Source organism: Ipomoea triloba, chromosome 9 (assembly GCF_003576645.1).
Source record: "Ipomoea triloba cultivar NCNSP0323 chromosome 9, ASM357664v1".
Taxonomy (NCBI): Eukaryota; Viridiplantae; Streptophyta; class Magnoliopsida; order Solanales; family Convolvulaceae; genus Ipomoea; species Ipomoea triloba.
The window spans coordinates 3,286,953-3,298,586 of record NC_044924.1 but is presented as its reverse complement, the minus strand read 5'-3'; the positions used below and the strand labels follow the sequence as shown (position 1 = coordinate 3,298,586).

Here is an 11,634-nt window from a genome sequence, read left to right as displayed (position 1 = left end):
TTCTGCGCCGGAATTCGGTAATTAGGGTGGGAAAAAACTGCGCGCTCATTTCAAAAGAACAATTTAATTGATCAACGAACAATCAGAGCAGCTTCAAACCCCTGATGTGAAGCTTTGAAGTTTGAACTGTGTTTGATCATTCGACAATTGATTTCATGGCGTCTCGGATTCCAAGATTAGCAGCTCTTCGTTCTTTCTCCTCAATCTCTGCCCTCATCGGTTGCAAGAGTTACCGCCAACCACTGTTCCCTCCAAAATCCGGCTTAATCAATTCGGCACACACCCACCTCTCGAAGAACCAATCAGTTTATAAGCATTCATCCTCTGAGATTGGTGAGTTTTCTTTAGCTATTCCAGTTGTTCGAGGAAATGTCGCCGTGAAACTCTTATCATAATAGCAAATTGGGTTCTGCAGACCTAGGCTAGCATCGAAATGGGAAATATCTATTGATGCTAAAGTATGAATCTTTTTCTTTTCTTAGTTTTCAAATTTGATCCTTGCTTTAGAAAACCCTAGTTCAAAGTTCAAACCTGTTTGACGATATAAGGCCTCCTGTTCCTCTATGTCTTTATTAGTTGATATTTAAAGATTCTTATGTTGTATGGACATGTTCACCGGAGGATAATCGTCTGCAATAGTTGGCAATTTGGGTTACCTCGTGTATCCAAGCTGCATTGTTCGGTTGTTCCTCCCCAAGTGAAGAGTTACTTGTTTACTGAACTTGGAAGTTTGTTATCTGAACTGGAATTTTTGTATTGGGCCTTAATGGTTTGGTTTATGTAAACTTTACTTTCTGTTCAGTATGACTATGTTCTGGTCCCATTTAGTTGTGAATTGTGACTCGTGTATGGTATCTGCTTCAGATTCAACACTAAAAGATTGCAATGAGATTGGCCATGAAGAATTTCAAAAATGGGGTAATGGAGGTGGGACTTTCCATAAGTCTTCTAGCATTGATCCAACGGCAATCATAGAGATTGGTGCAGTAATACATGCAGAATCTGTTGTAGCTGCAAATGTTCATGTTGGTTCAGGATCCATCATTGGTCCTGCAGTTACAATAGGCCAATCAACAAGAGTAGGGTATAGTTGCTGCACTATTTTGAGGATGCTTAACGTTCTTCATCATTCATATTTTATGAAATCTTTTATTGATTATTCTAGATTTCTAGGTATAATGTTGCAGTCACTAATTGCACAATTGGTGATTTTTGTGTTCTCCACAGTGGTGTCTGCATTGGACAAGATGGTAAGGCTGAGTGTCAGATTTAATGGATTAGATTTGAATGTAACTTACTACTTTCTGCCAATTTTAAAATTTTTATTATATACATCTAAGGGTTGTTTCCTAACAGGTTTTGGGTTTTTTGTGGACGAACAAGGAAAAATGGTGAAGAAGCCTCAAGTTGGTGAAATATTAATTATTTGCTGATATAACCTACTTTTGTTCTCTAAATATCACTTCTATGTCGTATTGAGTAACATTTATAACAGTTATCTTGGCATTAACATTCTTGTTGTATTCCATCTTCAGAATCTGAATGTGAGAATAGGAGCCCATGTGGAGATAGGGGCAAATACATGCATTGACAGAGGCAGGTGAGCATTTTGTGAATGTCTATTGAAATAAGTGTACTTTGCATTCTAAGCATTGATTTTGATCATTTAACCTTTGGAGAGGTCCAGTTGGAGGGATACTGTAATTGGGGATCATTCAAAGATAGATAACTTGGTTCAGGTATCTAACATTCTCACCATTATCTTCAGAGTTTCTAACAGTATCTGTATTTCAAATTTGAGAATTCCAATATACTCACTCAACTTTGCAGATAGGTCACAATGTAATTATTGGGAAGAACTGCATGCTCTGTGGACAAGTTGGAATTGCTGGCTCAGTAACGTAAATTGCTGCTTACTCTCTCTGTGCCTTTATATAAAGAAGAAAGCAAAATGACATTGCTGAATCTAAACCACTCCCAAACTTATTCAAAACTTGATTGCTTTTCAACATTTTAAAACTGTAACATAATATGCTTTTAATCTTCTTTCAGCATAGGTGACTATGTAACTATGGGGGGAAGAGTTGCAATTCGTGATCATGTATGCATTGCCTCAAAGGTAGTTACTTGAATTATCATTTTCATTCAATAATCACTATCTGTGGTTGAATAAATATTCATATTCATATGCATTTCCATTTTCTTGAATGGTTTATTTCCAAACTTTGTATCCGCATGCTTTGCAATTTATAAATGCACTCTTATTCCGTTTATCCATACATGATATATAACCAACATAATTATTGAATTGGGCTACAGGTCAGGCTAGCAGCGAATAGTTGTGTCACCAAGGATATAAATGAGCCAGGGGATTATGGCGGCTTCCCTGCTGTAAGGAATCTGTTATATCATAGGCATACTGGGTTTAACAGTTATTTTTTGTATGGTTAAAAAAAATTCAAAATATGTTTATACAATTTTGTAAATGGTGTTTATGGATTGTTATTGCAGGTTCCTATTCGTGAATGGCGGAGACAAGTTGCTACCCACCGCCAGTCCCTGAAGTAGGGATCCATTAGGTCACATGGTTTACACTCTCTGCAATGGTTGGGCTTTATTCTTTAGACAAATCTGTAAAGTGCATACATATTGTGCATTTTTGCCAGTCAAATTGATACATTGATGGTAGGAATGAGAACTGGTTTTCAACTTTCCAACACTCCAATATACTATTTTCTTCTGCTTTCCAACAAAACCTGTTCTCATCTTTTAGTGGGCAGACGAAAAAGGAGTTTGAAAGAGATAAAGCCAACTACAGTCAATAAGCACTCAAAAGCTCCCATCTACACCTAAGAGTTAAGACATTCCTTAGAAAGATATCACCTAAAGGATATCACAGATCATAAAGGTCAGTGACGGTTAATAAACAAAAAAGAAAAATAAAGAAACAGTACCTATATTTCTTACTTCATAAGAAAAGTAAGAAATCAAGTTTCTTTTTTCAGTATATATATACAAAATTCTAAACAAACATAACATGCTACCTGGTTCTTACATTTTCAAAAACATCCTTATATATACCAACTGCAGCTACAAGTTAGTTGTAAACCAAAAAATGGCAGTTGGAAAAAAATACAGAGAAAAATCTGAAATCTATTGGTGGTATTTTCAAGTTGCAGCAGTGTTAACTCTGGTCTCTCTAGTCATATGGCGTACTCTAATCCCGAGTTCTCCCACTTTCACCATTGCAGGTTTCCATGTTCTTCCTTCTGATACCAAGAATTCTACGACGACAGATCATCACAACAGTACTTCTATCAGGTTAGGCATCGAAATCTTGAATCCCAACAAAGGTATGAGCATATACTACAACGACATCTACTTCACTATGAACTACAACAATGGAATTGTTGTTGCAAAGAATTCCACCCCGGGCTTCTATCAGCCGTGCAAGAATGATACTATGAGGGCAGTGGAAATGAAAGCTGACCTGCAGTTTTTGCAGCAGATTATTACAGGTGGGAATGTAAGTTTCAAGATTGGATTGGAGACGAAGGTTCAGTATATGTATAGGATATTCAAGTGGAAAACAAAGCATCATAAGATGGATTATGAAGCTTATGTATACAATGTGACAGTTAGTGTTAATGGAACTGATTTAGGACAGAACGGCACTGTCTTTAAGAAAAAGTTTTGAATCTGTACAAATAAACATGCATTTTCCAAATTTGTCTAAAGATTAATTAAAGCATGCATGCATGTTTATCCTGTTTCTTTATGAATCAGACCAGAGAATTTTGTTGTTTGACTCTGTTACAATGCAGTATCTGTTCGTAACTACTTTGTCAATCTACTGAAGTACAAAGAGTCAATATAGGCTCGAACCTACCCCACTCCCTTCTATATGAGCCGGGAGAGCAACCAGGTGCCACTAGAGAACAAGTTCTTAGCAAAAATATTGATAGGGTTTACTATTAGTTTCATGTAAATCTTTATTTTCATTATTTTCAATTCTTGTTCTGGTTTATCTGAACAGATTTATTATTGTTTTGATTTAGAATAACTTTTGGGATGGAAAAATAGTTACAAGCAAATTATAAACATTAGTTCATATATAGGTCCTAGATAAATGTTAGCTAAAATAAACTGGGCATCTCTTTCCTTTATAATCTGCCGTGATGGTGCCATCTTTTCCGACACCGACGGGGCAATTAGCGTGCAACCTATGATGCTTGCTGTGCCACGACGACACTTTGAATCTCATCGTGGACGTTAGTTGCAGCCGGAAAAGCACGAGTCCGCGAGACCGGTCGGCCTGAAACTGCTGCCAGCGTTGGTTAGTGACCGTGAGCGTGGCGCCGCTGAGCACGCCGGCGAGAACGGTGGTGTTTTTGGGGGACTGGTAGAACGGGATTAGCAGCGACGCGCCGCCGATGCTTTGGTCTTCGTAGAACACGGTGACCTGCATGGCGTCGAAGTTAAAGCCGATGCCTTGGTTGGAGTTTCTTGCGGTGACGTTGAAGATAATCTCGGCGTTCTCGAACCCGTTTGGGTTGTCCAGGCCGGGAATGGAGAAATCTTCGAGGTAGATTCGTGGCCTGTGGGGGCGGAGACTTAGCCAGAGAATGAAAGCTATGATGCCCAGAAAGGCTAGAAGGCCTAAAAAGATGGAACAGATTAGTTTGGAGATTCTTGTGGTTAGGCTCTCTTTCACGCGGTGCGCGTAGTAATGGGCGCTGTGGTGGCGTTTCAGAGGGCCGTCGCCGGAGTAGGGGTCTTGGTGGTGGAGCGGCAAGCGGCCGCCGCTGGAATAGTTCATTTTTTTCCGGGTCGGAAGTATATGTTTCACTGTGCAACGGAAGATTGCGGCTGAGGAGACTGTAGGCCGGCGTTTGTATATGTAGTGGGAAATTGAGGTGGCGGAGGTGGGAAGTAATGCCGGCGGATCGGAATGGCTTGGTTGTATGTAGAAAGAAAAGTATAAGAAAAAGGTTACTATGTTCTTGCTTGGGTTATGGGGTGATGATGAACTGGGTATGTATGTATATATCAAACACATTCCGTTGAGGTGAAGCAAGAAATGCAAAATTGAATATACCTCTTCACAATGGATTAATTCTTGAAGTGTTGCCAAAGAATACTAATTTAATTTGAAATTCTTGTTTTCTTATTTTCTAAATTTCCCACGGGAAACTGGTTCATTATACCCTATTTATGTATATGTGTATTATGAACATGAATTCTGTATATTATTACATAAATTTTGTAATTTTAAAGTCAAATTCTGTATATTAGACCAGAGTCCACAGTTATAAATTGCCAATAAACATAACACCCATCATACCATATGTGAAAACCATTTGTTGGGAAGCCCACATAGGCCAGGCATGCACATTCACACGTTAGAATTTAGAAAGTCTTCTTGATTCAAAACCTTATTAAGATAAAGCCCAATTCAAGTCCTTTTCATCTTCTACAGGCCAGGCATAAAATTGAACCCAATAAAAAAAGAGAGGTGTTCTCAAAAAAAAAAAAAAAAAGAGAGGTTGTGCTGAGGTTGGTCCAAGTGGACCTAAAACTACATACTTCCCAGTTCCCATTAGTCATTGCCCCATGCCATATATATATATATATACACCTCCAATATAATTCAATCATCACTCTTCTCTTCCAATTATATTAAGACTTCCACTCCCTCACTCAATTCTTCTTCTTCGTCCTTCTTTTTCTAAGTTTGATTTTCAAACCAATAACACACGTAGCGGTTGAAGAAAAAAGATAGATGGAGTACTCTTGCAGCTGAAATATTCATTGTTAAGTTTATCCCGTCGTGTGAAAAGGTGAAGTTGACTAACAAGCTAAGGCTGTGTTTGTCTTGGTGTGAAAAGGATCAGGTGTTGAACTGTGGTTTCCTGATTTGCTACGCCAGCCGCCATCTCCCTCTCCAAACAACTCCTCTTTTATATTTAATTTGTCCCCTTCTCCCATTCACTCCTTTAGCTTCATCTGCGGTGAAGAAGAAGAAGAAGTTGAAAAACTGACGACAACTCCAAACCTCGTAAGCACAGTTTTTGTTTTCATATGTTTGAAACTTGTCGTGTAGTTTAATTAATAACCTGTCATATATATATATTTGCAGGAGAATATGGAGTCTGAGACTGTAAGCTCAAATGGGGAATTCACAGAAGAATTTGAAGACAAAACTGCCCACAAAATCAGAGTTTCTGATCATATATTGCAATACACCAACCCATCTGATAGCTTTGTTGTGGAGATGGACCGCTTTTCTCACCTAACACAAAAAACAAATTCACGAATTTCTGTAAGTTACCTTATCCCATTCAATTCTTTGATTTATGGGAAAGCCGTAGTTGCTATCCATATTCACACGCACAGGGAGCTGGCCCAAGGGAATCATCACTTGTAGAAATCGAGTTCTCTCAAAATTTTTCCTCATAAAGAGAGTTCACTTGCCACTTGAACTACATTGGGTTATTGTAACATGTCATATTAATTACGTAACATTTGTAATGATATGATAACCTCAACTCATAGTGATCGATATTATAACGTTAACATTATTAATCAATAATAATTTTTTGATCAATGATACACGTGTTAATTATTATTATCAACCAAATGGGATTGGATAGATCATGCATACAGCGCAGCCTATACATGTACATACAGTTGCATTCGAAATAAGTAATTAGACAGTGACATTTGTACTTATCCAATATCCAATGTCATTTGGTTGGTTATAGTGTTCTTGTCAAATCCTTACTTATAAGTGATCAGAACAAATTCTAAATGGTACAAAACTCGTGTTTTTGGTTGACTAATAAAAATTGCAGAGGAGTCTGGCAAGAAAAGGGTCAGTGAAGAAAACCAATCATCAAAATGCAACCAATGAGAATTCCATCATCGCATCTTCATCATCACCAAGAGGTTAAACTTTTTTTTTTTTCTTTTACCATGAATGATTGTGTTTCTACTTTAATTATTTATAACTTGTGTTACAAGATTCCTTAAGAGAAAAACATATTTTGTCTGTAAAACTTAACTTATGATCGATATATATCTCACTATTATAAGACTGTACCAAATTCGTTCTAAATTACATTAGCAATCTACTTAGCTTGTTGATTTTAGAGGTGTAGATTGATGTATAAATATTGATGAATTCCTTAATTAATTATGATTTTAGAGGTACCCATGCATGAGAAGTAGGTAATGAAGATAATATTGTTTGAATTGATTTTTTTTTTAAATGTATATTCTGTGTGGAATTTTTTATTTGCAGCTGCTTCGCACGTGACTGCGGGGGCGGCCGCCGATTCCCCTGCGGCTGCTCTGCAACCCCTTAATCAGATAACCGTCGTTACCGGCGGCGACATTATCGGTTCCTCCCCGACTGAAAGAAGAATCGGTGACAAGAAGTTTGGTTTCCGGCGCCTTCCGTCCTCTTCTTGGACCCTTCATCCCAGAAGGATCCTCCTCTTCTTTGCCACCTTGTAAGTTTCACCATATTTAATTTGCAGATCCAATATATAATAATTAATTAATGTGCTTCTTTTTTGAAAAGAATTAATTAATGTGCTTAGTAAGTTAGTATTGTGCATAAAAAAGAATATATATATATATATATATATATATAAACATATACAATTAATTTAAACTTTTAATTAAAATGAAATGCGATTCTTTAATAGTCTGAAAAGTATCAATGATCTGTTTGAGGTAAAGTTGTCAAATCAAAGTAGAGATACATTGGTTGAAAATTTAGACTCTCAAGTTATACTCTCTAATTTTACTTCCTCACACAAAAAGTTTGATATTTACATTTTTTTGGACCCACGGGATGAAGATAACATATCATGTCTCGCCAGGTTAAGAAGTAAAAGTGAGAGAAAAATGCCACGTCAGGAAGTAAAAGTGAAGGAGTAGAAAATGCAATTCATAGAACTCATATTGATTAAATTTTGAAATTGTTGACAGGTCAAGCATGGGAACCATTTTACTGATATATTTCACACTATCCATTGGCACCAAGCTTGGTGGAGATGAAACTGCTCTTAATTAAGAATATAATGTTGGTCGATCTGTGCCGTAAATCTAAACCAACTGATGTACACATACATATATCGAACATATACATATGTAGGGGTGGAGCCAAAAAACTTGCGTGGAAACAATATAGTACGTAGAAAAAATTTATCGTGTTAGTCGACATTATAATTAATCATACTATATTATTATATATACCATACATATTGATAATGATTTTTAATTATACTCTGTGTAATAAAGTATGAAATACATAATTATATGAGTACGATTGACACGAGTACCGATCATTACTTTATAATTTTTTCACATAACACAAAATATCATAATAACAACAACATTTATTTAAATATATAAATTGTTAATTTTTATCAAATAAAAAGTTTTGTAAATTATTTAATTTTGTCACAATTTTTTTTCATAATTAATTGATATTCATTTTACTGATTAACAATATTTCGAAATTTGAGAGATAAAAGATAAAAATCAATATCACGAATTAAACAATCAATATTAATTTTTGACAATTTCAACACTAATTATTTAAACAAGCAAATGTACATCTTCAAAGTGTAAATAAATAATTAAAACACACAATAAATCATAATTAATTAATCAATATAACTAATAAAACTAAAACATATATCTCAAATTTGAAGATTTTTTTAAATAAAATGGATATTTGATGCGCTCCATTATTAAAATCTTGATAAAAGAAATAAGATAAAAAGAAAATGGTGACTTTAATTATTTGATTTATTTATTTCTATTTAATGAATTTAAACTTTAATATATATTTTGAGTTCACTTAATATAAATATAATAGATTGTTTAAAAAAATTAGAGGGGCAAAAGTTTTTTTTTTTTTGAGTACTATTGACTCAGACCAAAAGTGTATTTTATTCCTACTATATCAAAATGTATATATATACTAAAATATTTTAAGGTGGTTAGGGGTAGGGTGGGGGTTGGGGGGCCAAGCCCCCCTACCCCATAAGGTGGCTTCGCCCTTTACATATGCTACCTGCTCATATGGTCCATCCATAGTGTTGTGTAGACCGTGGTCGTTAAATGAAATTGTAGTATAATTAAAAGGAATAAGGGTCAAATATGCCATTGAACTACACACGAAACTGTAATTAGGTCATTGAAGTAAAAAATAATGCAATTGGGTCCCTGAACTACACAAATCCATGCAAATTAACCCAAAGTGACTTGTTTGACTTGATCTTCCGGTTACCAACTTTAAAAATAATATTTTAAAATAATTTTAAATAAAATACTTAATTAAAATTAAATTTAAAATTTAAAATTAAAAAAAGAAATTGACTTGTTCCTGTTTGTTGTTGTTGTTGTTTTTTTTTTTAAATTTTAATTAATTAATTTATTTAAAATTATTTTAAAATATTATTTTTAAAGTTGGTAACCTGAAGATCAAGTCAACAAGTCACTTTGGATTAATTTGCATGAATTTGTGTAGTTCAGGGACCCAATTGCATTGTTTTTGAGTTCGATGGCCTAATTGCAGTTTCGTGTGTAGTTCGGTGGCCTATTTGACCATTATTCCTAATTAAAATAATACTTTAGTGTTGCTAAAACGAAATTCTTATGTGTTGAAAATGAAATTAAAAAATAGAGCTCATTCATCAACGAATATTGTTAATTAAATGAAATGATGTAGTATAATTAAATGATACTTAAAATGAAACTAGTGTACGTAAACAATGAAACTAAAATCTAAAGTCATACAATAACATATATTGTCAAAGGATGTGGAGTGTAATTAAAATTTATTACAATTAAATTAGTGTGTGGAAAATGAAACTACAAAATATATATAGCTCATACAATTATGTATATTGTCAAATTAAACTGTAGTAGATTTAAAATGATATTTAGTATTAATATAATGAAACTAGTTTGTATACTGTGAGAAATAATGAAACTAAAAAACAAAAAAATATTGTTAAATGAAACTAAAGTGTAATTAAAATGATATTTATTTCATGGACCAGAATACCATATGGAATATGGTTTAGTAGTGCGATTTGAGTGTTCAATTTGAAAATCATGATCAGTCACAACATAAAGCCTAGCAAGGCCCACATCATTAAGATGCTGTCTTACAAAGTCTTCGGCGTTCTTCTTATAGTGTCTAAATCTCCTGGGTATAGAAGGCTCAGGGTTAATCACTGAATCATCCGATGGACAAAAGAAAAAAACCGTCGGGAATCTCTCCATGTTAGGATTAGTAACAGTCCGATGCAAAACGCTCTTATAAACGTCATTGCTCCATGCCTACACACACAAACAGCAGTGATTTTTGCTCAGATTTTGAGGAAGAAAAAACCACCATATGATTTTTGGACTGGTGGGGGAGGTGGTGTTTTCAAGGATTTTTATTCGCACAAGTTTAAATATATTTGTGGGCCCCTATTGACATTTTAATATGAAAATCACAAGTGATGTAGTTGCTCTGGTCATGACACTGCACATTACATGTTTATGTACAAACAAGCTATAAGTGATGACACAAATAACGGAGATCGTAATACCTTGAACAATTCACCAGTGTTGACAATGAGTGCACCTGGGTAGGGATTAATGGCCAGCCATATTGGACCGCTGACAATCTGCAATCCAGGCACGTCATCCTGGTGCAGAATGGTGAGGAAGTCGTAGTCCTTATGAGTCATGAAGTCAGAGCAAGGGGGACGGTCGTTGAAGAACTTGGAGCGGAGTCGAGGATATCGTTTCAGTCGAATGTAAGATTGGCCCGGCAAACATGTTTCTTGGAAGTATGTCGGGCTCTTGCCCACCTTCTCCGCCAAGATTCCAGCCAACTTTTGCGCTAGCTCGTACAACGGCATCGCCACCCGTCGCATTATTGACCTGGAATTGGAATAAACAATAATAATCTTGATGACTTCTGGAAAATGTTTTTTGAAAAACTGTTTCTGTGTGTTTGGTTCATTTTCTGGAAAATTAATAGAAATGGCGTACCCGAGGTTGTGGCCGTCGGGCGGCACTGAGGCCGCTGACGATGAGTCGCCGTTGCGGTAGATATCGCTGAGCTGGAAGTGAAAAGATTCCACCCAAAGGAAATCTTCGATGAGCGTAGCAAACGGCGGTGATCCACTCCGGGAACTCCCCTCTGAGGAGATTAACTCCTTGTTCATCTTCGCCTTCGCTATAGCCTCCTTCTTCTCGGTCAGCTTCTCGAACAGCTTCTCTTGTTCTTTCCTGAGAGTCACCCATATTTCCCATGGAATTTCGTGGTTCACGACGTAGAAGACACCCCACTCTTTAGCAGCTCTGGCGAGCTTCTCCTTGCACTCCTCTCTTGCCGTTTCTCCGCGGTTCAGCTTGTTCAGATCAATCACTGGAGGCCTCCCTTGTGCTACCCTCGCCATAACCTCGTCCCCTTCGCTTAATCTCTGCGCGTTAAGGTCGTTAAAAAGTTTCTTGTATGCCTCCTCGAATGGTCGATCGGATGATTCTCCGATTTCTCCCATATTTTACGGCTAAAAGTAACATTGAACAAGTCAATATCCAACAATTAATAAC

The 11,634-nt window shown here is 36.1% G+C and overlaps 5 protein-coding genes across 7 annotated transcripts; 3 read left to right on the top strand and 2 right to left on the bottom strand.

Moving 5' to 3' along the window:
* Positions 1–10: 10 nt before the first annotated feature.
* LOC116029464 (probable UDP-3-O-acylglucosamine N-acyltransferase 2, mitochondrial) lies at positions 11–3,772 on the top strand. Of its 2 annotated transcripts, XR_004100334.1 has the most exons (12): positions 11–333; positions 865–1,084; positions 1,174–1,250; positions 1,357–1,406; positions 1,536–1,600; positions 1,688–1,739; positions 1,831–1,901; positions 2,053–2,119; positions 2,320–2,391; positions 2,512–2,685; positions 2,774–2,908; positions 3,252–3,772. XR_004100334.1 is itself a non-coding variant. In XM_031271486.1 (11 exons), exons 1-10 carry the CDS (start codon positions 156–158, stop codon positions 2,566–2,568), a joined length of 909 nt encoding a protein of 302 aa, XP_031127346.1. In that variant the 5' UTR covers positions 11–155; the 3' UTR covers positions 2,569–2,606; positions 3,252–3,772. The 2 variants fall into 2 exon arrangements, 1 of the variants encoding a protein (XP_031127346.1); XM_031271486.1 differs by lacking the exon at positions 2,774–2,908 and having other exon boundaries at positions 2,512–2,606.
* Positions 3,116–3,697, top strand: LOC116029110 (protein NDR1-like). Its single transcript, XM_031271007.1, has one exon. The coding sequence runs from the start codon at positions 3,116–3,118 to the stop codon at positions 3,695–3,697; it is 582 nt and encodes a 193-aa protein (XP_031126867.1).
* Positions 3,773–4,023: 251 nt separating the features above from the next.
* On the bottom strand, positions 4,024–5,000 carry LOC116029465 (NDR1/HIN1-like protein 26). Its single transcript, XM_031271487.1, has one exon. The coding sequence runs from the start codon at positions 4,817–4,819 to the stop codon at positions 4,133–4,135; it is 687 nt and encodes a 228-aa protein (XP_031127347.1). The 5' UTR covers positions 4,820–5,000; the 3' UTR covers positions 4,024–4,132.
* A 653-nt stretch (positions 5,001–5,653) lies between these two features.
* Positions 5,654–8,329, top strand: LOC116029466. Of its 2 annotated transcripts, none has more exons than XM_031271489.1 (5): positions 5,654–6,058; positions 6,140–6,322; positions 6,855–6,948; positions 7,304–7,514; positions 7,890–8,329. In XM_031271489.1, the coding sequence occupies exons 2-5, from the start codon at positions 6,146–6,148 to the stop codon at positions 7,945–7,947; spliced, it is 540 nt and encodes a 179-aa protein (XP_031127349.1). In that variant the 5' UTR covers positions 5,654–6,058; positions 6,140–6,145; the 3' UTR covers positions 7,948–8,329. The 2 variants fall into 2 exon arrangements, with proteins under 2 accessions (XP_031127349.1, XP_031127348.1); XM_031271488.1 differs by having other exon boundaries at positions 5,656–6,058; positions 7,999–8,329.
* A 1,742-nt stretch (positions 8,330–10,071) lies between these two features.
* On the bottom strand, positions 10,072–11,582 carry LOC116029107 (gibberellin 2-beta-dioxygenase 8-like). Its single transcript, XM_031271003.1, has 3 exons — positions 11,071–11,582; positions 10,623–10,959; positions 10,072–10,365 (listed from the first exon to the last, which is right to left on the bottom strand). Exons 1-3 carry the CDS (start codon positions 11,580–11,582, stop codon positions 10,072–10,074), a joined length of 1,143 nt encoding a protein of 380 aa, XP_031126863.1.
* Positions 11,583–11,634: the final 52 nt, after the last annotated feature.